This window comes from Amphibalanus amphitrite, unplaced genomic scaffold (assembly GCF_019059575.1).
Source record: "Amphibalanus amphitrite isolate SeventyFive unplaced genomic scaffold, NRLGWU_Aamphi_draft 000244F_arrow, whole genome shotgun sequence".
Classification (NCBI taxonomy): Eukaryota; Metazoa; Arthropoda; class Thecostraca; order Balanomorpha; family Balanidae; genus Amphibalanus; species Amphibalanus amphitrite.
This window is the reverse complement of record NW_024881739.1, coordinates 506,436-533,263: the sequence shown is the minus strand read 5'-3', so window position 1 is coordinate 533,263 and position 26,828 is coordinate 506,436. Positions and strand designations below refer to the sequence as shown.

At 48.9% G+C, this 26,828-nt stretch overlaps 5 protein-coding genes across 22 annotated transcripts; 4 read left to right on the top strand and 1 right to left on the bottom strand.

Moving 5' to 3' along the window:
- The first annotated feature begins 2 nt into the window (after positions 1-2).
- Positions 3-9,956, top strand: LOC122386248 (YEATS domain-containing protein 4-like). Of its 7 annotated transcripts, none has more exons than XM_043375279.1 (6): positions 3-152; positions 7,868-7,936; positions 8,096-8,208; positions 8,416-8,584; positions 8,899-9,091; positions 9,582-9,956. In XM_043375279.1, the coding sequence occupies exons 2-6, from the start codon at positions 7,892-7,894 to the stop codon at positions 9,734-9,736; spliced, it is 675 nt and encodes a 224-aa protein (XP_043231214.1). In that variant the 5' UTR covers positions 3-152; positions 7,868-7,891; the 3' UTR covers positions 9,737-9,956. The 7 variants fall into 7 exon arrangements, with proteins under 7 accessions (XP_043231214.1, XP_043231216.1, XP_043231215.1 ...); XM_043375281.1 differs by having other exon boundaries at positions 4-26; XM_043375280.1 differs by having other exon boundaries at positions 4-100.
- Positions 171-6,394, top strand: LOC122386246. The gene is made up of 2 exons (XM_043375271.1): positions 171-2,787; positions 6,169-6,394. Exon 1 carries the CDS (start codon positions 240-242, stop codon positions 1,800-1,802), a length of 1,563 nt encoding a protein of 520 aa, XP_043231206.1. The 5' UTR covers positions 171-239; the 3' UTR covers positions 1,803-2,787; positions 6,169-6,394.
- Positions 9,957-10,308: 352 nt separating the features above from the next.
- LOC122386245 (45 kDa calcium-binding protein-like) lies at positions 10,309-14,732 on the bottom strand. 4 transcript variants are annotated; one of them, XM_043375269.1, is made up of 7 exons: positions 14,648-14,732; positions 13,689-13,998; positions 13,203-13,342; positions 12,873-12,959; positions 12,514-12,657; positions 12,016-12,194; positions 10,309-11,604 (listed from the first exon to the last, which is right to left on the bottom strand). In XM_043375269.1, exons 2-7 carry the CDS (start codon positions 13,934-13,936, stop codon positions 11,425-11,427), a joined length of 978 nt encoding a protein of 325 aa, XP_043231204.1. In that variant the 5' UTR covers positions 13,937-13,998; positions 14,648-14,732; the 3' UTR covers positions 10,309-11,424. The 4 variants fall into 4 exon arrangements, with proteins under 4 accessions (XP_043231204.1, XP_043231205.1, XP_043231202.1 ...); XM_043375270.1 differs by having other exon boundaries at positions 14,598-14,731; XM_043375267.1 differs by having other exon boundaries at positions 14,618-14,715.
- On the top strand, positions 14,732-17,428 carry LOC122386244 (probable ATP-dependent RNA helicase DDX52). Of its 2 annotated transcripts, none has more exons than XM_043375264.1 (2): positions 14,732-15,131; positions 15,483-17,428. In XM_043375264.1, exon 2 carries the CDS (start codon positions 15,506-15,508, stop codon positions 17,372-17,374), a length of 1,869 nt encoding a protein of 622 aa, XP_043231199.1. In that variant the 5' UTR covers positions 14,732-15,131; positions 15,483-15,505; the 3' UTR covers positions 17,375-17,428. The 2 variants fall into 2 exon arrangements, with proteins under 2 accessions (XP_043231199.1, XP_043231200.1); XM_043375265.1 differs by having other exon boundaries at positions 14,980-15,187.
- Positions 17,429-19,977: 2,549 nt separating this feature from the next.
- LOC122386242 (AP-1 complex subunit sigma-2-like) lies at positions 19,978-26,828 on the top strand. Of its 8 annotated transcripts, none has more exons than XM_043375262.1 (6): positions 19,978-20,154; positions 21,363-21,541; positions 21,704-21,812; positions 22,171-22,308; positions 23,977-24,035; positions 26,330-26,828. In XM_043375262.1, the coding sequence occupies exons 2-5, from the start codon at positions 21,363-21,365 to the stop codon at positions 24,019-24,021; spliced, it is 471 nt and encodes a 156-aa protein (XP_043231197.1). In that variant the 5' UTR covers positions 19,978-20,154; the 3' UTR covers positions 24,022-24,035; positions 26,330-26,828. The 8 variants fall into 8 exon arrangements, with proteins under 8 accessions (XP_043231197.1, XP_043231198.1, XP_043231195.1 ...); XM_043375257.1 differs by having other exon boundaries at positions 19,987-20,060; positions 23,977-24,021; XM_043375255.1 differs by having other exon boundaries at positions 19,987-20,060.

Sequence of the window (26,828 nt, the reverse complement as noted above, 5' to 3'; positions counted from 1 at the left end):
GTCATTCTTGCGAGACACGTGGCAGGGTGAAGGCGTATCTGGCGAACTTGGACGTTCGAGAAGATTCGAATCCGGGAGCCTAGTTTCAGGAGTTGATTTGGTTTGTTTCTATTCCTTTGTTTTTGGGCTCTGGCTCTGAGCCGAGGATCGGGGTGAGTCGTTCCTGGAGTCTTTTTGCACGGCAAAAGACTTGGTTAGGTTTCTCTTGATCTCTGTCACCGATGGGATAGATCAGGAGGATGGGGCCAAGTAGGGCCAGTAAGAGAGTGCGAGAGGACGACACGGTTGTTAATTTCTGGAGTGAGGATGATGATTCTGGCAGCTATCTTTCCGTTAAGCTGCAGTCCGGGCAGCCTCTGAAGGAAAGAGGGTGGCCATGGATTCAGATGTGTGTCCGTGGGATTCTAGGATCCAAAGACAAAGTGGACAAAGCAAACTTTTTGAATGATGGTAGATTACTACTTAAAACCAAAGACAGTGCCCAAACCGAGAAACTATTGAAGGTGTGTAAGTTCGGAGATGAGGCGTGTGTGATCGAGAAGGATGAAAAGCTAAACCAGAGCCGGGGGACAATCAATGCCCCTGATCTCATGGGCCTTCCTGAGGATGAAATCGTTGGTTGGTTGTCCAGCTTCGGGGTGGTTGCCGCCCGTCGATTCACTCGGAGAGTGGGCAATCACACGGAGAAAACCCCCATCATTCTACTGACATTTGACAGGCCCACATGTCCTTCCAGACTTGAATTTGACTATGTGGTATACCAGGTTCGCCAACACATTCCCAACCCACTTATATGCCTGCAATGTGGGAAGTACGGCCATATGCAGGCAAGGTGTCAGGTTGAGGCAGTGTGCCTTAAGTGTGGTGAGCAGAAGCACGAGGGCACATGTTCCCAAACATGCATCCACTGTGGCGATGGCACACATGACTGTCTTTCCCGGCAATGCCCCAAGTGGAAAAAAGAGAAAGCTATTTGTGAAATCAAAGTCACCAGGGATGTTTCCTACGCCCATGCGCGTCGATTGTATGACAAGGAAAATCAAACCCCAAACATTAGGCCCTTCACCACAGTGGTGCGGGGCAACAGTGTCAGTGATACTCCGTCTGATCCATCCCTCAAAGCACAAGTGAGCACTATCGAACAGAAACTGGACAAAATGATCACCCTCTTTGACAGGTTCTTACAGCTCCAGACAGGACCAGGGAGGAGTGATGTCAGTGCACGAGAGGAAAACCAAAGAGGGCAGGGAACCCCGGTCTCTGGACAACCCCCTACTCCAGCAGCTACAGCCCCCAGGCCTTCGGTGCAACCCAATATTGACCAAGACAGTGAACAACAAAGGCCCTCCGAGATGATGGACTCTCAGGCTCTAACCATCTCCACCATGTCCCACTCGGATACAGCCCAGGATGTCCCTCAGAACAATCCTGACACAATGGACTCGCAGGCTGTAACAGGTGGTTCCCAGGAATCCCTGTTCTCAATGACGGGTTCCCCACCCTCTGCAGTGCCGGACCCGGAACCCCTGACTGAACCATTGACCGATGATTGGGACACAACCTCACAGCAGAGTGCCAGGCAGAGTTGGAACCCACAGGAACCCCAGTGTTCTGAGGCAAAGCTAACTCCTGAACACTCCAAGGATAGACACAGGGAATCTTCATCTCCTGGATGGCTAGGAGGACTCTCCGACGAGAGTGTCTCCCCATCCCCTCCAATAGGACTCAGGCGACAGGGAGGCAGTGCAGGAAGGGGCCGGCGTATGCCGAGCCTCACCAGGAAGCCCCCCGCCCCTACCTAGTTCAGAGGGAGAGAGAAAGGAGAGAGAGGTAGAGAGGCAGGAATTTACAGAAGGCAACTTTTTTTTCTTCTTTTCTTCTCTTTCTCTTTCTTTTCCTTTTCTTTTTTGGTGACAGGGGCCTGCTGTGGCAGGGCCCGTGATCTTGGTGTAACTAGTGAGCATTTATGGTGTTAAACATACTACAATGGAATGCCCGTGGCCTGATTGGCAAATGGGCTGAGGCTAAACATATGTTTACATGTGATCCATATGAGGTGATATGTGTCCAGGAGACCCATTTCATCCAAAACGATAAATATTCTTTCCACATCCCCTACTGTACAGAATACAGTGACTTTGCTCCACAAGGTGACAGGCGGGGCGGTGTCACTATATATGTGTCTGACAGGCTGCCTCACCGTAGGCTTCATATACAATCCACGTTACAAGCGGTAGCTTGCACGATTCGGGTGAACGATCGGAGCATAACCATGTGTTCCTTGTATTTGCCACCTAATGACCCATTCTCATTCCAGGATTTAGCACACCTGCTCTCTCAGCTCCCTACCCCATATCTTATTTGCACTGATGCGAATAGTAAGCACTACTTGTGGGGCTCAGATCGCTGTGACCCTCGAGGTATAATTTGGATGGATGTTGTGAATTACCATGATCTTCGCATTCTCAATGACGGCCAGCCGACTCGACTGGATGAAGCCACTGGTGCAGAGTCCCATATTGACCTGACCCTGGTTTCCAGTGAAATTGCTCACCTGTTTGACTGGACAACAGACAAGGACTTGCACGGCAGTGATCATTTCCCGATACATATTCGTCATTGCCAGTCTTACCCCTCCCCTAGTTTACCACCCATATTCACCGGGTGGAATGTGAGGAAAGCTGATTGGACGATGTTTCAGATGAGCTGCGATCTACAATTTGCTGACAGTTTGGGTCTCCAAAACTGTGCGAATATCACACAGACTATCATTGACACCGCGATGACGTACGTACCCATCCGGAAAGGGAATTCCAAATATCAGTGCCCCTGGTGGACAGACGCCTGCAGGGAGGCGATAAGGAACCGACGTAGGGCACATAACCGAATGCGTCGAGACGTTCATTCTGTATTTCTCCGATTGGAGTACCGTAAGGTGAAAGCGCAAACTAGACGGATCCTTCGGCAGGCACAAATGTCATCGTGGAGAGAACTGGTATCACTGTTTAACCATCGTACTCCGATGAGTAAACTATGGGATATCTTGAGGAAGTTCTCTCACAAAACCAGGCTAACTAGACGCTTACCAGTCCTTGTCCAACATGACAGAGTTATTGATGACCCCACAGAAGTGGTTAACGCCTTCGGGCAGTTCTTTGAGGAACTTAGCTCGCCAGCTAACTACTCCAGGGACTTCCTGCTTAGAGAACGAGACATGGCAAGGTCAATGCCAAGTTTTTGCTCGGACAACCAGGAAGTTTACAATAGAGAGTTTTCACTCAGGGAGTTAACAGAGGCTATTCATCGATCAGGTTCAACCTCGGTAGGACCAGATCAAATACATTATGATTTCTTTCGCCATATGACTGACCCTCAGCTTCGGCAACTTCTGAAGCTGTATAATTATATTTGGACAAACGATGTTTTCCCCTCAGAATGGCGCCATTCTTACCTGATTCCCATTCCGAAGCCAGGAAGGGATGTCAACCAGGTTTCATCTTACCGACCTATACAACTTACGTCGTGCATGTGCAAGTTAATGGAACGCATGATTGGGAAGCGTCTAACGTGGTGTGTGGAAGAGCACGGGCTACTCACCAAATATCAATGTGCGTTTAGGCCTGATAAATCCACGGCTGACCATCTTGTCCGTCTGGACACACATGTACGTGACGGTTTTCTTCACCATGCCAGCACTTTGGCTGTGTTCCTCGATATAAAATCTGCATATAACTTGGTCTCCCCTACGGTATTACTGCATCGCATGTATGCTGCGGGTTTCCGAGGTCACATCATGCATTTTATTCAGAATTTCTTGAAAGATCGCACCTTTCAGGTCCGCTGCGGCACATTATCTGATACATTTATGCAGAATTATGGCATAGTGCAGGGGGGCGTGATTTCACCTATCTTATTCAACCTTGCCATCGATTCCATCGCCGACGTGCTACCCCCAGGAGTTTCGTACGCAATTTATGCTGACGATGTCACCATATGGGTGCAAGGGCGACGAATCCCGAAGCTATTTCGGAAATTGCAAGATGCCCTTAACAATATTGGTGAGTGGGCTTCAGGCACTGGGTTTACATTTTCTAGTACCAAGTCTAATGCGATCCTTTTCCGACGTGGATTACGAAGGGTCGACCTATCAGTGTTCCCTCCTTTGTGCATCAATAATGACCCCATTCCCATTGTGGATGAGGTGAAATACCTTGGAGTTATTCTCGACTCCCGAATGAACTTACATTCCCATGTAGAGTATATTAAAAGCCGGGTCCAAAAGAGGATGGCCGTGCTTAAATGCGTCGCTGCAAAGAGCTATGGGGCAGACCGAATCATATTGACCCGAATGTATAAAGCAATGATTCGACCAATCTTGGAATACGCTTCATACATTATCGATGGTCCACACACGCGACGAGTCGAATCTCTCGAGACTCTTCAGAATGCATGTTTGAGAGTTGCAACGGGGGCCTTACGCACCTCTCCTGTTCGAGCATTGCAGGTTGATGCCGATATTCCCCCGTTATCTCTCCGTCGCAAAGAGTTACTCCTTCGGTATTTTCTGAAGGTTTTGAGTGATGAACACCACCCTTGTCACAGTATAACAGACTTGACCGCCTCTGAGGAGCTCTACCGAGGATTATCAGACCAATATCTTCGCAGAATTTCTGGATTCACGGTGTGCTTACGCCTCCAGCGCATGATTGCCGACTTCGATTATGAACCACCGACAGGCCTTGCCAAACCCTCAGCGCCTTTGGCACCGTGGATTCTGCCGTGTGTCACGACGCGCCTGCTAACTAACCAGGATAAAGCGAGCCGCTCCACGATAGACGTGCAGGCCGAGTTTCAGACTCTTATCAGCGAGTACCCTGGATATCGGATACTGTACACAGATGGATCCAAGCGGCATGAGTCGGTGGCTTGTGCTTTCACCATTAACAATGCTTTCTTTTCGTTTAAGTTACCGGAAGGTCTTTCTATTTATACAGGCGAACTAGTAGCTATACTAGAAGCCCTGAAGTTTGTCTGCACCCATCGCATTCCACGTTCCTTGATATGCACCGATTCTCAATCGGCTGTGAAAGCGTTAGGCATGGCGCACGGCACCACGAGGCACCCGTTACTTACCTCTATTTTAGAATTAAACCATCGCATTGCCGAGGATGGAATGAGGTGCATTCTTATATGGGTACCGGGACATAGCGGTATAGCTGGAAATGTGCGAGCTGACTATTGGGCCGGGAAAGCACATGACAAACCAGAGGTTACACCGGTCGCAGTTGGTTATCGTGAATATGTCCCAGAGGTCCGACGGCGCGTTCGAGACCAATTTGCTACCTTATGGCAAGAGTTTCGGCCCACTCACCTTAAGACGATTAAGCCTACCATAGGAAGGTGGACGTCCGGCGCTCGTGACAGTCGCCAAGAAGAAGTAGTGCTGTGTCGCCTGAGACTTGGCCATACACTCCTTACGCACTCGCATGTCATGGATCGTGCTCCACCACCGTTATGTACACCTTGTCGATGCATTATCGATGTCAAACATCTCCTAATTGATTGCCCTCAATATCGCACGACACGCCAACGTTTGCGACGAACATGTGGAGATGCTGGTCTCCCGTTCACAATTGCGACTCTGCTGGGTGATACAGAACCTAATGTATTGGACGCAGTGTTTCTTTTCTTGCGCGATTGTGAGCTGCTTGACAAACTGTAAATGCGGCGGGTTCTATTGATATACCGGAATTGACAGTACTTCTAACAACTGTGTAATGTTTGATTGGCGGCTACTTACTTGCCGCCCCCACTGATGATGTTACTTTTGCCTGTTTTTGTGTGGTGATTCTAGGCTTTGGAAACTTTCTTTCGGTGTGTTTTGATTACTGATTCGTCTCTGTGGAGGTCTAATGTGAACGGTACGGGAGGTCTAAGTGAAACAACAGTGCACTCTGAGCACATGTCCTCTGTGGTTCGTGTTTTCTATTCTCTCTTTTATTTTAGTATATGGTAGTATATATAGCTAGCTCGTAGAGTGGTCTGAATTTCTCTCGCTCTCTCTTTCTCTGATTACCTGGTAACACTCTGACTAGAAGAGTATTGATCTTTCTTTCATCATTTTGTAGATTGCTGCCCAATCAAACTAACACTAACACTGCTACTCAGGTCTGTTCCTTCTGGCTTAATCCTTCCCCGGCAATTTCCTCCCCTGGCATTTGTCCTTCCCTAGGTTTTTTCCTTTTCCGGCTACCCACAACCCTGCTTAGTTACCGCTTAGTACCTACCAACCCCGACACTACATCGTGGAAGATCGGACAGTTGAATGCAAGAAACGAAGAAGTTGGACGCTAGGGCCTGACGGCTGCGCGCCCTAACCCACAAAGAAGAAGAAGTATAGGCACAGTGTATATAAATAGGTATAGGAAGGGCCCGGAAGGGCACTAAGACCTTGCCATAAAACATAATAAAGGACAATATTTGATGTTTATTATTTACACTAGTTGCCAAGGCCCATACCAATACAGGTCATACAGAGATCTTCAGGCCATTCAGAGCAAGGTCGTTTATACCTACTTTGACTTTAGGGAACAGCATTTCATTCTTGATTTTGAACGGTAGGTAGGTACCTATCTTTGCATAATAAATGCAATAAATAGGTAGGTTATGCTGGTTTCTTGCTTCAAAACTTGGTACACGTAGGTGCCTACCTACTCGACCACTTTTCTGCTGGGTTAATTTAATGGCAGACCTTTTTTTGGTTTTACTAAATATTTCCATATTAATTTGAAATAATTAACACAGGACCAGAAGACCAGGTTTCTGCATTGGGCTGTTGTACCTTTTGACGTCGCTTTCATTTTTGCGGAGACAGAGGGACGAACAACAATGAACAAGCGGCTGCCCTGCCCTCAAACGCTCGCTCGCCGACCGGCTGTTCAGTGTTCACTGTGCGGTCTCGCATCAACGGCGCGATTCAAGTGCGCGACAACTGGTCCGAGTCACTATTTATCCTCGGGAGCACGTCGCCGCTCCCTATCCCCGGAGAGGACCGAGAGGACACCGTTTCGGTGCACCAGATGACGGTAGGTCACTGGGGCCGCTCGCTCCAGTATGTGCACCGAATCGGCTGTCTCCACTCTGCGGCGTGCCAGCAGCGCCTCGCGGCGCTCTGCGCCCTGTGCCGAGAAGAGGCTGATGTGCCGGAGCAGTGCTGCTCCGGTGTCCGGCCCTCGCTGGCTCCCGCCAGCCTCGAACACACCGCTCCGCCGATTTTTTGTGGCCCCGGAACTTACGACTCCGGCCTTGATTCACAGCACGACGCTACAGTGCGCTAAGCGTATTGAGGTATTGGGTAAAACACTTACTCGGACGCTCAAACAAGGGAGAGCGTCCAAGGCCCCGGAATGCTCTGTCTGGTTGTATAGCCTTGATTGGTAGATGTGCACATGGGCTTTATATAAAAGTGGCTTATTTTTGGCACAAATAGGCACCCAATTTTTGACGCAAATCATGCAGACTTTTTAGCGCAAAATCGCTTGCGCTGAATTTCGGCGCAAGAGGGTCTCACCGCTCACGGGCGTCCGGCGTAGTGTATGGATGGTTTCCACTCTGGTATAGTGCTTCTCCTTGGCTGCAAACACAAGTGTGATGCCTGCTTCACGACTACCCTTTTTGTGCATTAGATTATCATAATTATTATTTTGTTGCTACCTACTACAGAGTACAGGTAGCTACCTACTTGCAAACCATTCCTAATTATCAGAATATGGCTCATGTATCCATGCGGTACCTACCTGTTTGTTTGTTATAAACGACAACAACATATGCCTCACACACCATGTTATAATTATTGTTTTCTTTTCAGATAGTGGTGTGGTAAGCTTCAGACATGTCTGAATCACAAGATTCTGTAGAAGGAAGTGGAAGAATGAAGGTATGATGGAAGTTGTAGATGGACTAAGTGCTTCTTAGTCACCAAAATGTTTTTTTTTTTACCTTAATGTAACTCAATTTTTACGTATCTTGCCATGCGTAACTGCAACCTGCAGCAAGATAGGTACTATGCTGATGCATCTCTTGCTCTGTTTGCCAGGGAGTGACCGTAGTGAAGCCAATCGTATATGGGAACCTGGCTCGACCCTTTGGAAAGAAGCGGGAGGAGGATGGCCACACGCACCAGTGGACCGTTTACGCCAAACCGTACAAGTATGTTGCATTACAAAACTGGTACTGATATGCTCTTAGCTTTGTTTTTTTAGGGGGTGAAGTTTCATGGTAGCAACTAGCAATCTTTCATGGTGAGTGAATGCAATAAGCTATCATTTAAACAACTGCTTACCCCCTACTTAGTACCTATCTTTTTTGTCATCAGCTCATTTACATACCTACTGACACGACACACATCTCCTGCAGCAACGAAGACATGTCTGTGTACGTGAAGAAGGTGCAGTTCAAGCTGCACGACAGCTACCCTAATGCCACCCGGGTGGTCTCCAAACCGCCGTACGAGGTCACCGAGACCGGCTGGGGGGAGTTCGAGGTCGTCATCAAAATCTACTTCGAGGACCCTAATGAGCGGCCGGTGAGTGTATGCTGCTCTTTATAACACTTGGTAACTCTTCAACAATAGATGTATACGGTAACTCAGCTGACCGTAATTTATCGTCCTGTCATAAGGCGTCCTGACCCTGTCATGTTATCGTCCGCGAGTTGCGCTTTACCAACTTTATCGTTGGCTTGGGTGTTTAATCTACAGTTCTGGCTTTGATTGAAAGTTGAAGAAAATGTTGAATATTTTCTTTTCTTTTTACAAACAGTCCTCATTTATAATATGTCCGCCGCTCATGGCATGGGGACAGACCGGAGGCTGACACCGCCCCCCCCCCCCCCGGGCAGGTGACGCTGTACCACGTGCTGAAGCTGTTCCCCTCGAGCGGCGCCCCTGCGCCCGTCGTCATGGGTCCGCTGAAGACGCTGGTCTGCGAGTACTACGACGAAATGATCTTCCAGGAGCCGTCGCTGATGATGCAGCAGCTGCTGACGTCCACTCGGCAGATCACCCTCGGCCCGTACAAACACGAGACAGACTGTGAGTCATGGTACAAACACGAGACGGACTGTGAGTGGTACAAACACGAGACGGACTGTGAATGGTACAAACACGAGACACTGTGGGTGGTGCAAACAAACATGATACAGATCACCCGCGGCCCGTACAAACACGAATACGAACAGGAGTGGCCCAAACACGTGGCACAGGCACGAGACACTGTGAGACGTGAGTGGTACGAAATTCGGGGGATTGGGGTACAGACTCGAGACGCACTGAGCACTACGGATGCAGTGCGAGTCACCGAGCGGTGCATACAAACATGGGTTGGACCGGCATGAGGGATGCAAGCATATGGGACAGTCTGACAATGGAACACACAAATACAAAAGAGAAGCTGTGCAAACACCATCTGCTATTTGGTTGTGCCTCTCATTCCTAATCACCGTCTCTGAACGGCGTTTTTGTGTGAACATTCGTCGCCCTCTGGTGCGTGCGCCTCGTGACACGCCCTCTCCCCGTTTTCCAGTTGAGGAGAAGCGGCAGAAGACTGAGGCAGCCATTAACTCTGCTCGAGACAAAGTAAAACGAGAGATTGACGACCTCAGGGACAAGCTAAAGCTGGCCAAAGAGACGATCGCGCGCTTCCGGTCGGAGATCGAGAAGTCACAGGCGATGCACTGATAGTGGTGATACTTGTGCTCTATTCAGCATCCACTTACCCTGCAACCTTCTCCAGAGAAAGTAATCCAATTGACTTTCTGGGAGGTGGGAGGCAAGGGAAAGAGAGGGTAGGAGATGTGTGGGGCCGTGTAGCGCGGTGCCGCTATCTTGACTGTCTCCCCTTGCTCATCATGTCATTTGTATATATTCATTTTTTTGTAATATATCACTTATTTTTGGCGCTGATCTTGGGCATGGTAGGTGGTGGTGAAGCTGTTTCACCCAACTATACGCTGCATGGGGACAGTCCAAGCATTGTCGGGATTGTGACGCGACCATTTCTCCGTCGTCGCATTGTGACTATTGTACGCGACGTAAACATTTTGCGGAACACGGTCCACACTCCACACTACATATTTATCCATGCCTTGTAGATAGGTAAGGTTACATGCGAACGCGTACGTAGATTCTGAGCAGGCGGAACTTCCTCACGTTAAACGGAGGTTGAAATATTTATCTCTTTGGGCACCATACCTCCCATGCATGTTTACGCATCTTCTTATGATTAAATCCAATCCTTTCATAACACACAGTTAAACAACCTGAATGTATTTGATTGAAAGCCACGTATCACTGCATTTATAAAAATAACCACAAAAAGGCATACTCGCCTACTTTTGTTCATCAAACGATGAACCGCGATCCGATAAGGATATATGTACACATTGTTAAAATATTCCTCAATAGTACGTTTACACTGCATCAGGTAAGACGTGGACGGACAACCAGGAATGGTAAAATATGTATCATCTGCGATACAACACAAGTATAAGGCAAATATACCCTTCATATGAGGCAACACGGCACGCATCGTGAAACAAAAACAACGATTGCTGGTAACACGTATTGTTCGATGATTTACAGCACATTATATTGGAAGATGTGGGATATAAAACGCCATCTTATTTCACAACGTTCAGTTCACAAGTTTTAAATATTTATAAAATTACTGCACTACTCTAATCATTCCTGTTGCAGTATCATCAGGCACTAGCGTAAATGGGGCCTGAATGTCAACGGTCGCAGGTAGGTCTGTTTTGATTCATGTTTGGCAATATTCTAACATGATAGGTAAATAATTAGCAACAACGAACTAAGTAGATTAATTGCCAAGTCCTTGCAAATGGTTCTGATCAACGTTATTATGCAGTATAAAGCGAAGTTTGGGTGACAAATAATTTATCGTAACTTTAAACTAACTCAGCTCAAAGTACAGTACCGTAACACCAGCGTAACGTCTTAATTAAATACCTTAAACATGTCAACACCTTATCTAAACAACCGATTTGTTCGAAAAACAAAAATTGCACCTGGCCACGGTAACGCTCAGCCAAAATCCCCGACTGCGTCCATACCTCGCCAACTCCTACGCATCAGTAATATGTAATAAGAAAACATTCATACCTGAAACTTGGAAGACATATTCACCCTAATATATAAATATTGAACAAACTTGACACAATTGGCCTGCGTAAAAAAACCTTGTTGGTCCTCAGTAAGACAACGTCCATGAGCAATTAGCGTCGTTTTGCCTATCAGTGTCCGTCACCCCATCAACATCTGTCACAATCTTTCCCCGCCATCTGTCACCCATCTGTCCCTCATCTGTCATCCATCTGCCCCTCAGTCTGTCGGTGCTATCGGCCGGCCTACCGGCGATCGCCCGGCTGGTGAAACCTGTGCCGGGCGTCCACGATCATGCGGAACTGATCGGGGTGCATCTGGAGTTCGGTCAGCGCCAACTGGCCGTCCCCGTCCGCGTCAGCCAGACGTATGAGACGCGCCGCGTCCCGAGACGCGTGCTCCACGTGACGGGGATCGGCGAACACCTGAGCGAGGGGAGGGGAGTCAGCTGATGCGGTGGTGGTTCATCGAGCGAGGAAAGAGCACAGTATTAGATCGGAGCTTCTCCCTCCCGGCGGGACGATAGGACATTTCTTTGAAATATCTCGGCCGGCAGTGGCACACCTTTGAGAGACATTTCTCAGTAACCGTAGTGGGATTGATAACGATTAACTAGCATTCTTCCATGCATGGTAGCCCTATCTTTCCCACCACAAGGTACATTTTGACACACTTGAATGACCACCACGGGACGAACCCCGTGCTAAAACAGAGGTATCGAAAATGTTCAGCAAACAATTCACTCCCGTTAACCTCCTAACAGCTACAGGAAATCCCCACGCTGTTGACGCGCCCCCAATCATCAACCCACAAACTGCCCTCCCCCGGCGTCTCACCAGCAGCTCGTGCTGGTCCAGTTTCTGGTCCCCGTTGGTGTCGAGCCGGGCGTGCAGTGCGCGCATCTCCGTCTCCGAGCTGACGGGAAAGTTGGCCGCCTCCTCCTCTGACGGACGGTAGGCGGGGTCGGAGAGCTGTCCGAGCTCCGAGACCGACAGCGCTCCGTCACCGTCCTCGTCTGTACGAAACGAGAGGGGGAGAGGGGAGAGAGGGAGGGTTTTATTGACTTGAGCTTCCATGACATGCAATTAATGATTGACGAACAGAACTATGTGTAACATCCCGCGGCTCTCTTCTACGTTACGCCATGAACTAAAAAAAAAAAAAAAATAATAATAATCGGCTTACTTCATATAAACACAAACTGCTTATTCAAGTGCCACTCTATCCCATTCGCCCATCACCCGTCCCTCCCGATCGTTAGCTCTTCGTCCAGCCACCCCGTCATTTTCACCCACTCTCCCCGGCAATTCAACCGTCCTCCCCGTCGGTCTCACCGAGTGTGTCGATGAGCTCGGTGACCCGCGCCAGCAGGTGGGCGTGACTCGACTCCGGGTGGCGGAATGTCAGCAGTTCGTCGATCGTCAGCTTCTCCTCGTTGCCCAGCTCCAGAAACTCGGCCCGCTCGCTCATCAGCTGCTCTGAACGCGGATAAAGGGGAGGCGAGTGAGGCCACAGAGGAAATGGCAGCAGAAGCTACAAGGCAAACAGAACAATGAATTAATGCAGCGCCGTGGATGTCATTAAGGTGTATTGACAAATAAATGTTAGGTGCGGTAGAAACAATTTTCGCAATCCCCTTGCATTCTGTTGTCCGAATTCCTTGCATCCGGTTTTTTTGTACGTTTCTAATTACCTCTGTCAGAGCGGCTGAGATCCTCCTCTGTTTTGGCGCCTCGGGATGACAGGAAAAGAGCGTCGTATTCCTCCATGCTAATCCAGCCTGAGTAAAACAATGGGTACCAAGGTCAAGATCATTAGGGTTTCTAGAACACCGCACTTTCATAAATCTACCTGAAAGACTAACTACACAGTGGAGAACTAACAAATCTGTTCGCAAAGCTCCATCCATTCCATTGTTCAAGGCTAAAAGGAGCTCTTTGACCAGTTCAATTATGCACAAAATTATTGATTAACTCACTGAATCGATTAACTATCAATGTATAGCTGAATGACAAGCACTCACCATCCTTTGGGCTTTTGTCCAGAAGGAGGAATACTTTGAAGTTGGTTTTGACCCCAACTGTGATGTGTTCTGACACCTTCATCTGAATCCATTCTGACAGTTCATCTTTGTCAAGGTAGCCATTCTTGTTGTCATCTGCCCTGATCATGGAAATGGAAATACCTTCAGGTCACATGATTGACTGCAAATGCCAAATTGCCATGAAACATTGCAGACTAATTGGTACCAGATTATTTCACATACCTTGCTAGTTTTATATACCATTCCCAGTAGGTTCTCAGTAAGGTACTGCTGTCTAATATTTATGCTAATTTTGTTATTTTCCAGTAATTCTAAGCACCTTCAACATGAAAAGTAAAAAGGAAATCAGATAAATTGTAAAAAAAAAAAACACTCAGACCTATTTGCTGAATCCCATAACTCTAATTAGCCCAAAACATGGTATTCATGCACAACTGCTGAATAGGTACAAATCAATGTACTTACTTGCCAAAAGCCTGCTGGAGCTGCTGCTGTAAAGTCCCAACTTCTAACACACGTATCTTGTCAATTTCAGCATCACTCATGTACGTTGGCAGGGCTCTTATTTTAGTTTTCACATCACTTGCTGATCGGAAAAGCATTGAAGCCAAGAAAATTATGACATATATGAGGTACACAGCAAATACCAAGTATAAGGTTAAAATGATTTTATTCCTGCTGCTCCTTATTGACATGTTTATGCATGTTTTCATGGCTTCTTCTGAAAGTCTTGAACACTTGACGAGATGACTACTGTTGAGTGCTGAATTCAAACCTGGAAAAATAAAAATCATTATACCTTGCCTTACCTTAGTTAGTTGGACATTGAGATAAGGAGAATTAAAAACACAAGGGAGCATTCTAGACTTTTCAGTTGTCTTCCTCGCTACACCCTGATCACATACCATGTCTTACTGTCTCATCTTAGGAAACTAGTATATGCTACATGTCAATTACTGTTGTGAGGCGCACATTTCCAGACAGTTTATTTATGATTGTGCTCATAGGACATTCCAGCACTACTGTTTGGCGCGCCTTATGTTTCTGGGGTTCCGTAGTCCACTCCCTGCCTCAACTTCCTAAATTGCCATTCCCTCACAGTCGGACATTGGAACCCAACCAGGTAAGTAAACCAGGTAAGATCAACTCATACTGGTTTTACTCCGTGCCTACAAGCCTACAACACACATTACAGGTAAGCTCCTTTTTTAAATATCGATGACTACTAAGTATACTTTTATTCGATCACGGTATACAGAAATGAGAAATCTATTCATTGTATTGTTCGATATCACTTTGGTCTTGGTCTTTGACCTCGTAATCTAGAACTTTGATTCCACAGTACGTAGGTGGAGAACTTTTAACTTTATTTACTTATTCTCAAGAATTTTGACCTTGATGATTCTTGATCTTTGCTGGCTTACTTCTCAGTTCTTGCTTGATTGGCTTGACTCTTGGATAAAAATAAAAAGGTGAAAAGCAAGCTTCAGCTTCTAGAGAGCGCAAAAAGCAGTTGCGTCGTTATCGTCTGTAGGGCGTCGATCAAGCTAGCTAATCAAGAGCTAAAGCTAAGAAGATATAACATTAGTTGTCTTTCATAATCCTTCATAGGTTACTTTAATATTATTGAATACCACTCAGAAAATATTAAATCCATAGTTCGTAAATAATTTAACTTTTTTATTGGGATGAATACTTAATGTATACGCTGTATACAAAAATAGCGCGCTTCTTACATCCACTGCGCACCAAACACGCGTGTCGAAAAATGGTCTGCAAGAGTGCAAGGCCATTTGCAGGACTGTATGACCGTGGCAGGACTGCAGTTTGAAGTAATGTGTCATTGAGTAGAATCAATAAGAAAAATCATGTTGTACCACAATATCTGAAACTTCTATAGGATTTACGGTATGTAAAATGTGGCGCTGCAATGCCTTGTATGTTGCAACTTGCAGAATAAACAGGTACCGGGGATGGGCTTTAAGGTTAGGTTAGACCTGAATATTTTATTATTTTTGAAGTTTGTCATCAGGTAGCAAATATTTTTCACAATGGCAGTGTTGCAATGACGTTGTTTTTACTCAGGAGATGTCACTCCATCTGTGTGCTTAGTTATGTTTAGAAGGGTTGCAAACTGCAACAGATGGTTGGTGCACAATTTGATTTATGATGTGAAATAAGGTTTAAATATGCAAATTGTATATTTGAAAAGTGAATCAGCCTTTTTCTACACATTTACCCTGTAAACCTTTATTCCAGGTTACATAATCTTTTTTAAAAGCATGGATACAAATGACATCTTCTGGAAGCTGACTCGAGGTGTCCGCTTTGGAGGTAAAGTTCGCCAAGGGTATAGCAAAAGCTCAGATGGAGTGCCCAGTAAACTACTGCTGTCACCTGGAAGCACCATAGAAGCCACACAGGAGGAGAGCAGTAAAAAGCGAAAGCTATCTACATCATCGGATGAAGATGAAGAGCAAGATTGCACTGTCAAGCAGAGCAGAAAAGCTGCAAAGGCTGGAAAGCAGCCTCCATCAGTGGTTGACCCACTAACTGCCACAGAACAGCTACGGAAGCAGCACCGACTGCACGTGCAGGGCTCTGACGTGCCAGCGCCGGCGGCCACTTTTGACGAGCTCAGCGGTCGACTGGGTGTGCGGACACAGATTGTGGACAACCTGCGGGCGGCTGGCTACTTCGAGCCGACGCCTGTGCAGATGCAGGCGGTGCCCGTGATGCTGGAGCGTCGCGAGCTGCTCGCCTGCGCGCCGACCGGCAGCGGAAAGACGGCCGCCTACCTGGTGCCGGTACTGCAGCACCTCCGCGAGCCGAGGAACGCCGGCTGCCGCGCTCTCATCCTGGCGCCCAGCCGAGAGCTGGCCAGGCAGATCGCCCTGGAGGCCTCGCGACTGGCCACCGGCACCGGTCTGCGCGTGCGCTGTCTGGACAAGGCGAAGCGCGCCGCCGACGGCACGCCGCGGCCCGTCTCGCAGAAGTACGATCTGCTGGTAAGCACGCCGAACCGTCTGATCTACCTGCTTGACGCCGAGCCTCCGCTGGTCAGTCTCCGCACCGTCGAGTGGCTGGTCGTCGACGAGTCAGACAAGCTGTTCGAGGCGGGCGAGCGTGGCTTCCGGGAGCAGCTGGGGCGCATCTACTCGGCGTGCGACTCGGCCCAGGTGCGGCGAGCGCTCTTCTCGGCCACCTTCGCCCACGATGTGGACCAGTGGTGTCGCCTGAACTTGGACAACGTCGTCACCGTGTCGGTCGGCCAAAAGAACACCGCCAGCGACGTCGTGGAGCAGGAGCTGGTGTTCGTCGGCAGTGAGTCGGGCAAGCTGTACGCCTTCCGCAACATCATGCAGAAGGGACTGACAACTCCGTGCATCATCTTCGTGCAGACCAAGGAGCGGGCGAAGGAGCTGTTCCGCGAGCTGATCTACGACGGTGTGATGGTGGATGTGATTCACGCAGACCGGACGCAGCTGCAGAGAGACAACGTGGTCAAGGCGTTCCGCGCCGGCCGCGTGTGGGTGCTCATCTGCACGGAGCTGATGGGCCGCGGTATCGACTTCAAGGGCGTCAACCTTGTGATCAACTACGACATGCCGCCGAGCACCACTAGCTACATCCACCGGATTGGCCGCACAGGTCGCGCCGGCCGGCCCGGCAAGGCCGTGTCCTTCTTCACCACCAAAGACGTGCCAAACATGCGTCAGATCGCGCACCTGGTGAAAAACTCTGGCTGCGAGGTGCCCGACTACCTGTTGCAGGTGCCGCGCAAGAGCAAGAAGGACCGCCGCGAGCTAGCTGTTCACCCGATTCGACGTGAGACCATCGATACCACGCCCAAGTATGATCGCGACAGGATAGCTCGCATCAAGGCGCTGAAAAAAGCACAGGACAAGCAGAAGCCCTCCTCTACTGAAAATGGAGGCCAGGGAGGCGGTGTTGTGACAGTCAAGCAGAAGAAAAAGGGAAAGAAGCTCAAGGGAAGCGTGAAGGTCGGAATGAAAAAGAGCAAGATAGGTAAGAAAGGGAAGGCAAAAGTGATTGGCAGTGGAAGCATGTCTGCTGATGGAAAGTGTTCGGGGAAATCGAAGAAGGGGAATAGATTGAAAGCAAATAAGACGGCGAAGGTAACTGACTAGGGCTGTTCAGTGTCCGGTGCATCGTCTTTTCATACAATACATCTACTTGAATCACCCGTGTCTGTAGCTACCTCTGGTAGATACCCTCGTAAAATACAACTCTCGCGATTTGATTGATGGCTGAGGATCGCTGCAGAGAAGGCCGGATGATGGGAATATGGTTTTCGCTGTATATATAGTTTTCGCCTTGGTTTTCGCCTTCGAGAAGAGAAGTATAAGAAGGTACACTATTATGAACTGGTTAGAGTCTTTGGATATTTATCATAGCTCAGTTTGCCTGGTGGCTATTGTTCCATTACATGGATCAAGGCAATTGCAACTTGCCAGGCCAGTAGCGGCGGAACACCTTCAGGGGCAGGGCCTCGTCTAACATGTTAACTGGGGGGGCAATTGCCTCCCCAGTGGAGCGGATTGCCCCCCCAGTGGCCAACATTTGCCCCCCCAGTCAAAACGTTAACTTCTCACAAAATTACCTTCTCCGCAATACGTTTTTGTTAGGAATCTTACATGGATTTAACGAGAAACATTAAATGATTTGTTCAATAACTGTTCAGTGTTCATGGCTACGGGAAAAGATAGGGGTTTGTGATTTTCAGAGCTGTGCCCTGTTTCACGGCACGCCGCTTCACTCCGCTTCAGCGCGCTTCACTGAAGCGGCGAGTTAAACGGAACCTCCGATGCTAAGGTAAGACGTCATCACTAAACGCCAGCACGCTGTATTATATTGCTTGCAGTAGGTATTGTTTCGCATTGAAATCAGAAATATGGCTGTTACATTTTATGTTTGTATTCCACGACATATCTCAATGCGAAGCAATCCTACAAGCAATATAATACAACACGCTGTTGTTTTGTGATGAGGTCATACCTTAGCATCGGAGGTTCCGTTTACCTCACCGCTTCAGTGAAGCGCGCTGAAGCGAAGTGAAGGGGCGTGCCGTGAAACAGGGCCCAGAGAGCGCCGAGTAGCAAATCATAAAATGGCAGCTGGCCAGCAACCCAGCTCGTGTTTGCCTCCCCCCCCCCCCACACACACAAACATACAAACTCAATGAAACGCCCAACACGGATAGTACCTATGTTTATCACTGTCTGGTGGGTCAATGTGAAGGGGTAGCACACTAATGTTAACCCTCGCCGGTATTGGCGTTTTTCCAGTCGCGAACGTATAAGGGGGGGGGGGTCCGTTGGACCCCCTTGCCGTTTCGCCCCTGATCGAGCTAGAACTTCGCGGAACAAACGACCGTGTTGCCCGTGACGAGAGGAAAACGATGATACCCAATTTCAAGATCCTTAGTCATCAGTTGACCTTCCAGGTCAGGTCAATGACCCAAAAGTCGGGGAAATCGGGACCTGTTAGAACGTCGTAAAGGGTGGCTGTTATGGTTTTTTTCGGGGTGCTGATCACGAATACCATGTTAGTTATGATAATAGATAATGTCTCCATGCATTAAGGCCAGGTCGGGTCAGATCAGGTCAGATCAACCAGTAAGGATTTTGCCGGGTATTCGGGTATTCGCAAACACCTCTGACAGCTTCGTAACATGTTGCGAAGGCACCAAAACTTCTTCGTAATTGTTCAAATGGCTGCTAAATTCGAAATCAGCTCCAAAAACTAGTCTAAAAGCGTGTTAAACTCGAAAAAGTGAACCGAGGCCATCAAAGGTCAATAACCTGACCTGACCTTTCGGAGACCTTGACACCCACCCTAATGCATGGAAGCAACATCATATTCCATGTTTAAACGCTTGAAACCACGAAAAGACTGCAAACGCTCGGCTAATGCGAGCCGACGTGGGCCGAATTGCGATTCCGGATAAACCTGGTCTCGAAAAGTAACTCACAGGTCAAAGGTCATTTGGGTCAGGGTCATGAAAGTTTCAGAGTTGGTGTGAACTTGATAAACGCGAGGGTACTGAAAGTTGTGTCGCGATCGGTCGCTTTTTGCGCGACTTATTTGCGAAAAACCGAGAGGAGTCCGTTCGACCCTCCCCCCCCCCCCACACCCTTCTGCTATGCATACGGGCGAGGGTTACGGTATGGCGCAGATCGCCTATTTTGGTTTTTGTTTTGTTTTCTTTTGTTAAAAAAAATCATGTTCTCAGGGCTGTGACGAAAAACAAGTGGCCTAAATCCGGTGAGAAAACAGGATTTGGGGGTACCCTAGGTTTGGCTCCTTCAGTCTCTGCCCCCCCAGTGAAAATTCCTTAGACGAGGCCCTGTTCAGGGGGGGGGGGGGGCACTGCCGACTTTTGGTCCCCCTCTTTCCATCAATCTTGCTTTCCATGCAACGCCCGTAGGGCTAACATCAAGGGAGGCTAACAACAAGGCTAACATCTAGGGCAACATCAAGGGAGGGCATCGTGTCTATGTACTCTGGGCATGGTGCCCCGGTGTCCCCCCCCCCCGTTCCGCCGCCTATGTGCCAGGCCCTATATGCTGGTAATTTCAAGATTCTTACAGACTTACAGATAGGTAATTTATACCCTGATGCCCTGGGTGTTGATTCCCAAAGCAAGACTGGTGGACCGGCGCTTTTAGTTTTTAATGACGTCATAAGAACGACAATTGTATCAGCCGTCTATTGCCGAGTTCTTAAACACATACGTTGGAACTGAGAACGCCCCGTTTCGATTCGTTTCCGTTGATGGGGTGGAAGAATTAGATCTCTAGAAAATTAGAAATGGTAATGCTCGGATGTTAATTCAACTACATCCATAACAGAAGCATTTTCAGAGCTCTTTTCTCCATCTACCTTGCCCTATCCCAAAGAAATAACAGTAAGTTGTGTCATTACTTTCTGTAGTGGGCTTGTGTCTCGCACCGATTTCGCCGCGATTTTTCTTGCTGTGAAATGAGGAAAAATAATATTTGTGTACTCGATGTAGGCTTATGTATATTGCACAGACTGTCAGATTCTGTACACAGGAGAGGTAAGTACCACTTCAGGGGGCTGTTCACGGGCCCTGTGTGTGGTAGGACTGCACACAGGCTCTAAGCTACGCCCACTGCCTTCCTATGTCATCCTTCCGTCACCGCACACAGTGGCCGCTGTGGTCGGTTGGGACCGGCCACCGCACGCAGCCATGCGATGTCATACCACCAACACATCCCCTACCTCCATGCCTGCTGGGCACACAGAACACACTGCACTCAGCAGTTTTGGTTTACAGTGCCTGTGAACAGCCTTCAGAGTTGCTACATTACTCAGCTGCTATTTTTAGATAAGGGCAGGCTGGGGATTGGGATAAGGCTCCTGAGTGTATAGCATGGCAATCTCCATGAGACATTGTCAGTGAGTGAGGACTGAGGCACTCATGGACTGGTTGATGGTGTGGTGCAGAACAGCTGACGGCATGGAGTGGTGTGGGCCCCAATGTGGCATAGCACTGGTGAACTGTTTTAAGTACAGGCTACAGCCCAGGTACATCATTGTCCAACAAAATGATGTATGGGGACTAAATGTGCTTGGCCAGGGGATAATTGACCTTTTATTGTGGCTTTTCATAACTCATACCAAAAGCACTAATATCTGCAATTTGTGGTAGAAGTCCAGGTCTTCCCATTATAGCCATCTTGACACCATTTTTCTTTTTTCAACCTTCTTATTTCTTATCTCCAAGCCTTCAACCTTGCAATTAATCTGGATATCCAACTCATTACACTCCGTTTTTATCTATGCACATAAGCAAACATTAAGCTTTGTATGAAGAGTCCTCTGCCCTTGCAAATCTCCATTCCAAATCCCAAAGTTTGTCCATTCCAAACCAACACACCTGAGCACTGCTCGTTTTCCTTGTTTATCAGTATGCATTGGTTTTCCTAGCTTTTCATTGGTGACATCTAATTTTGAACTGTTTTCACAAGCCTTTAGATGGTTGTTACCTAAATGTTTCCCATTTGAAGCTGAAATGTTTGCAGCCTGCTGATACATTCTCATATTGTAGATACTTAATCCATGGTACGCACTCCTCTCTCTCTGTTTCAGATGCATTTTATGCTCCTCTTCAGCAGACAAGGCAAGCTCAGGCTTCAAAAATGGTATTGTGCATACCCAGAGAAGCAGAAGAAGAAAACAACACGAGAGCTGATAGCAACAGTGCTTTCAAGAAAAGCAAAGATGTGCAGCTTTTTGGAGTGGAAAGACTTGAAGATTGTGTATAAGAGGTTTGTTTTTCTGCTTTTTCATGAAGGCATTGTTTGCAATTCATGTGTCACATGTCAAGTCTTGTCTCAATGAGTGTCACACCTCGTGGTAGCTACTTTTCTGTTGCTCTTTCCCAGATGTCTGACCCTGTTCTGACCTCTGCTCCATCGCCGTCTCGGCAGGTATGCGTCTCTGTACTTCTGCTGCGCTATCGACAGCGACGACAACGAGCTGCTTACGCTGGAGATTATACACCGATACGTGGAGCTGCTCGACAAGTACTTCGGCTCGGTATGACACAGCTCCGCTCGCACTCGCCGCACAGTGACGGTGTAGCTTTGGTTGTCGCCCGTGTGGTATCTGATGAGAATCGTCTTTTTACGTAAATGATGTATTTTCAACTTTTCAATGCCTTTTGCTTGCCGATTCCATCTGATTTTAAGTTGATGACTATTGCCAATGAGCGAGAGAAAGCAGTCAATTTGGTGCTACCCAGAGTTTCGAATGCAAAAAAAACCTGCCATGTCATTGCATGTGAAGACATTCGCGATTGACATCGCCCGATAAAAATCACAGCTGTATAGATAAGAGAACAGCTGGTGTATCGTATCACTACTTGTTGCTTCCTTTCGGAATCCGCTTCCGACAGGTATGCGAGCTGGACATTATCTTCAACTTCGAGAAGGCGTTCTTCATGCTGGACGAGCTGCTGCTCGGCGGCGAGATCCAGGAGACCAGCAAGAAGAACGTGCTGAAGGCCATCACGGCACAGGACCTGCTCCAGGAGGTCAGTCACGATGCTGATCCGTATGAGCTGTAGCGCTTGCTGCTGCCGCCGCCGCCGCATGAGCGCCGCCGTGTCAGCGATTGGTCGCCGCTCGCGGCGTGCTTTGCGCTGATTGGTCGTCGCGTGCCGTCGCTGCGATGTGATTGGTCAGTGTCGCCTGAAGCGCTCTGTGGTGTCTGTCCGTCCGTCCGATGGTTGGGAGATGAGCCGGGGCGGCTCGGTCCGACTGCAAGGCTTGTGCTGCAGTTACTGAGTCGGTAGCGTACTGGGACGAGGAGGAGTGACGTATGGGGTTATTTTGGCTGCTAGTTATCAGCCTGCATTGTTATGTTCGATTTGTTTGGTAGTAGTAGTTACCATGTATGTAGCTAGAATTTTTGGGTGTCGTGAGAAATGTGATTATTGAGCCATGCGATCAACACTACTTATATGATCACGGGTCCCCAGCGCTACCAGTAGCTGATTTTATTGGGCCCGTATCACAAAAGAAAATGGACTTATTAATGCATTTAGCTGTACTTCACAACACCATTCCGTTTATCTGAAGTTTGTGCGAGACATTCCCCTGGGAACAAAAGTTTTTTTGCAGTCTTTGAAGTTTATAAACTATTCTTTGTGCACTGACTCACAGAAATCCTTTGTGAGCAGTTAACGTCCATAAAATCTTGGAACTAATTTCTGTTCCGTCTAAGCTCCGAGCACGCTCGACACCAACTGTTATCTCTGTGGCATGCTGTGCTTCTGGTGCTTCCTGCATGTTCGCCGCTCGGGGCCCGCCGGTCCGGCCCGCGTCTGTGTCAGCTGCCGGTGCGGATCGCCGACCGGGATCGCGGCGGCTGAGCTGTCCCCGCGGAGCCGGGTCATTGTCGGGGGCATGTGGGGAGTTCCGCCGGCGGACGGGCCGCCGTCTGTGTGGTGCTGTCCGCGCCTCTGCCGCGCACGGAGGGGCGGGCCCAGACGCGGCAATGGAATCAGACCCGTCAGTGGCTACCCGTGACCCGAACAGCTAGAGCCCACAGGAGGCCGGGTGGATAGGAAAACTGACGGGGCTCGTTAGATATGGGTCATCGCAGGATGAACAAGACATCGCCGTTGACCTGTCGCTGATGGTCAAAGATTGCTGCAGCTCATGAGGTTCGATTTGTAAAGCGTCGCTTAGTCACAAAGTAGCTGAAAATTATAACAGGGTTAGTGACATGCTCAATGTTTGTGGGTGATGTTTTGTTAGGTGTTCAAGATGCACGAAAGTAGATAGCTAGATGGAAAGGCGATTATTGTTCAGAATCTCAAAATTTGGATGGATTTGCAGGAGTCAAGTTTCTGCGAACTCACTGTCATTAACAATGTCTTTATTTAGGCCTGCTAAGAAAAAACGTCTCGAAACCAGACCGTAATACTGTGCTCATGGATGAAAGATACATCTTTCATCCATGCTGCGGCATATTTCAGTTTCATAGTTTTCACCGATAAGTTCACTTTAGTTTCGTTTTTGTTTTTGTCCGTGCACACTGTGCGCCGTCCTCACCTGTGACGTGATCGCTCGCTGGCCGCCTGCGTCTGCGCACTGGCTGTCTCCCCTGTGACTGACCCCGGCGCGCGGGAGCGCGCCCCGCCCCGTCCCGCCCCGCCCCGCTCGGCGCGGCGCTCATGCTGCCCGTCTGTTTCTAGGACGAGGTCCTTGAGGACGCCCTGCGATCTGTCGGGCTGACTTAGGTACCGCACTCAGCGTAAGACCGAGCCCTCTCTATATGCATTCTCAGTTGGCTGTCGTTACTAGAGCTGCGCGCCGCGCCAATCGCTCGCCCGCTCTCTGTCTCTATCTCGCTCTCTCCGCTCGCTCGTTGGCTCGCTCGTTATGTATCTCTCTCCCTCTCTTTCTATTAGCCTGAGGCGGCACTCGCCGCCGCTCGCCCGCGTGTTGCCCGACTGTGTATCTGGCTGTTTCTGTCGGTTTCCGCCGCGAGTCCGCTCGCAGCGCGCTGCTCAGATTGGCTCTACTCTCCGTGTCGGTGCTGCTGCCGCGCCCTGCAGCTGCCGCTCGGCAGATCGCATGCGGGCGGGCCGGAAGGGAGGTGGTTCGGGGAATAGCGTACCTCCTTGAGCGATGTGGATCACCGGAAGTTCCTTACTGTCAGCGGTAGCCTCTGAGGCGATTGATGGATGCGTTTTTACTTTCCCTTCATGTGGAATGTGTCACGTTAGTCTTTTCTAAAATTGGTAAATGCGTGATAAATTTACTGCATTTCAGCATGATTTCTTAAATAAAACATTTACTATCATTTAAATGGCAAGTCACAGACTGCTTAGCAGTTCAACTAGATAGATCAGACCTGGGATAACCAGCGATCTATTTGATAAAGTGATTCAGTGTTCCGTTATTTTTGCTGTATCGGAAAATAGTACAGTCGTTAGTTATTCAGTTGTCCCACCGTCTCCAAATGTCTGCGAACCTCTCGGGTGTTATTGCCGCCTCTGCTTTCTAGTTTTTGCCCGCTAGAGTAGTTCCGCTCCGTGTCGATGGACGTCCCCGGCGTCGCGTAGTTGCTCGGCTGACCGTGGAGTAGTGTCCGGTGTGCGGGTGAACCGGGCGCGGGGCGGCGCGGCGGCCCGCTGAGCCCGGTCGGCGCGCGCTCTGTGCAGTGTGCACGCCCGTGACTGGCCGCGGCTCACTCGTCCCTCCCTCCCCGTGTCTGTGTGCCGCGCTCAGAGGAGTCACGTGGACCCGGCGGCCTTTGTGCGCCATATACCGTGTGAGTGCGGCCGAGGCGCGGCCGGCCCGCCCCCGTCGCCACGCGCACCGTCCGCCCCGCCCCGCGCACGGCCGGACCCCACCGCTTGCATGCACGGGGCCCTCGGGTCGCACGGGACACCCTGCTTAGCACACGGGGAGCTTGGGTACGTGTGGAAGGGGCGTTTGAGCAGATTTGTGTGAATCTGCGCAAACACTTCCTTCTGTCTCTGTACTTCGGTGGTCAAGATACTTGGTTTGGAGCCCGCATAATGCACAATGCTTCTTTTTATATGCCTTGATCACGTTTTGGTACTTCGGTTGCCTATATTGTTTGTCAAGTGGCCTACACATGCTAAGAAATAAGATGGTTTTGAAGTATTCTTGGCAAACTAAAGTTATTTCACCTATCTGGCTTCTGGTGGATGGGCAGTAATTTTGTGCTCGGCACATATTTTGATCATGAACTAAAAATTAAATATGCCGAATCGTTTGACCTGTTTTGTTGTTTCCTAGGAGGACGCGGCGGACAATATAATGAACGACTTAGGCATTATTTAGGCTCCTGCCGGGGGCTGTGTTTCGCAGTGTAATGTCTTCACGTTTTGTGAACGCTGATACGCGGGCGAACCCGTCTGTTCTTATTCCCGCACTGCGCACGAATACATTCCCTGCCGCTGCTGCTGTCTCGCCTAGTGCCGGCTTTTCTCTCTGTCGCGCCTGCTCTTCGCTGTGTGGACGTTCATTATTGAGTTGTTTTGGCCATCAATATCTACATGTAGTGTATCTTCTAATTGCATGGTATTCATATTAACTACCTGTTTTCCTTGGAATATAGCGCACGGATATGGACTCTGTTTTATTTACTGGTTGCAAGCTGTACTAATATGTTGTTATGCAGTACCTGTATATCAGCATGCATTTATCATGATAGGGTGCTATACAAGTGACACTTGGTGTTGAGACTTTACCTGCGTAGAAACAGGCTGTCTACAAACGAGCTGTGCCGTCTTCATACGAGCCAAAAATGCATGCCACGCTACTGTGTAAGTCTCAGCATAGAATTTCGTTTCGTAGTTTGTACCATTTTCTTCGATCTATCGTGGCGAGCAATAAAGCATGTCCAGTTTACCTTGTCTCTCGCTGTTTGCTGGCTGTTTTCGGGCGAACAACCTCATCTCGGGGGGCACTGGGCGGGATGGGGCGGGACGCGGTCGTGCAGAACACCAGTAGCCAGAAGTGGCGAGAGGGCAGTCGCCTGCCACGCCACTGACCTTTGACCTGTTCCTGCAGGAGGAGACGCCTCAGGGCTTCTTTGATGACCACGGGCTCGGCTAGCGGTCCGGTCGGCGGCGCGGGCCGCGTGGGTCGGGTCGGACGTGCGCCGGGGCGGTGGTGGCGGTCGTGCAGCGGTGCGCTGTGGCTGAGCGGACCGCCGAACGGTGTGCTGCTGTGCGGAGGCACTCGCGAGAGGCATTCCATGCGGCGTGTGGTGGCGTGGGTGTTTCAATCTGATCAAGTCTATCCGTGCGGCCATCTTTGATGGACTCTCGGCAGCCTCTGTTGTGATTTGATGTGCACTTGGTATATTCTCACTTTTTGTTTTCAGTTAAAGATATGCCCGTAGTGTTTGTAATCATGACAGTTTTTGTCCAGGACTGTGAAGTGGTGGCATGCTCTGTTGTTTATGGTTGAAAAGTGATTTTTGGGCTGCCATCGGTAATTCACTTCTCTAATGATTGTTTCACTAGGCGTAATGAATAATAAATAAACTGTATTATTGATGTCATAA

Excerpts from the sequence above, each read along its gene's own strand:
- LOC122386245 (XM_043375266.1), bottom strand. The coding sequence starts at position 14,083 with ATGCTCCCTTGTGTTTTTAATTCTCCTTATCTCAATGTCCAACTAACT. Across the intron at positions 13,343-13,688 it reads CTCCAGCAGGCTTTTGGCAA|GGCAGATGACAACAAGAATG; the intron begins GTAAGTACATTG and ends TTCCATGATCAG. Across the intron at positions 12,960-13,202 it reads GGACAAAAGCCCAAAGGATG|GCTGGATTAGCATGGAGGAA; the intron begins GTGAGTGCTTGT and ends TGTTTTACTCAG.
- LOC122386244 (XM_043375264.1), top strand. The coding sequence starts at position 15,506 with ATGGATACAAATGACATCTTCTGGAAGCTGACTCGAGGTGTCCGCTTT.
- LOC122386242 (XM_043375261.1), top strand. Across the intron at positions 21,542-21,703 it reads TTGAAGATTGTGTATAAGAG|GTATGCGTCTCTGTACTTCT; the intron begins GTTTGTTTTTCT and ends CCGTCTCGGCAG. Across the intron at positions 22,309-26,329 it reads CACAGGACCTGCTCCAGGAG|GAGGAGACGCCTCAGGGCTT; the intron begins GTCAGTCACGAT and ends CTGTTCCTGCAG.
- LOC122386248 (XM_043375279.1), top strand. The coding sequence starts at position 7,892 with ATGTCTGAATCACAAGATTCTGTAGAAGGAAGTGGAAGAATGAAG. Across the intron at positions 8,209-8,415 it reads GTTTACGCCAAACCGTACAA|CAACGAAGACATGTCTGTGT; the intron begins GTATGTTGCATT and ends CATCTCCTGCAG. Across the intron at positions 8,585-8,898 it reads AGGACCCTAATGAGCGGCCG|GTGACGCTGTACCACGTGCT; the intron begins GTGAGTGTATGC and ends CCCCCCGGGCAG.
- LOC122386246 (XM_043375271.1), top strand. The coding sequence starts at position 240 with ATGGGGCCAAGTAGGGCCAGTAAGAGAGTGCGAGAGGACGACACGGTT.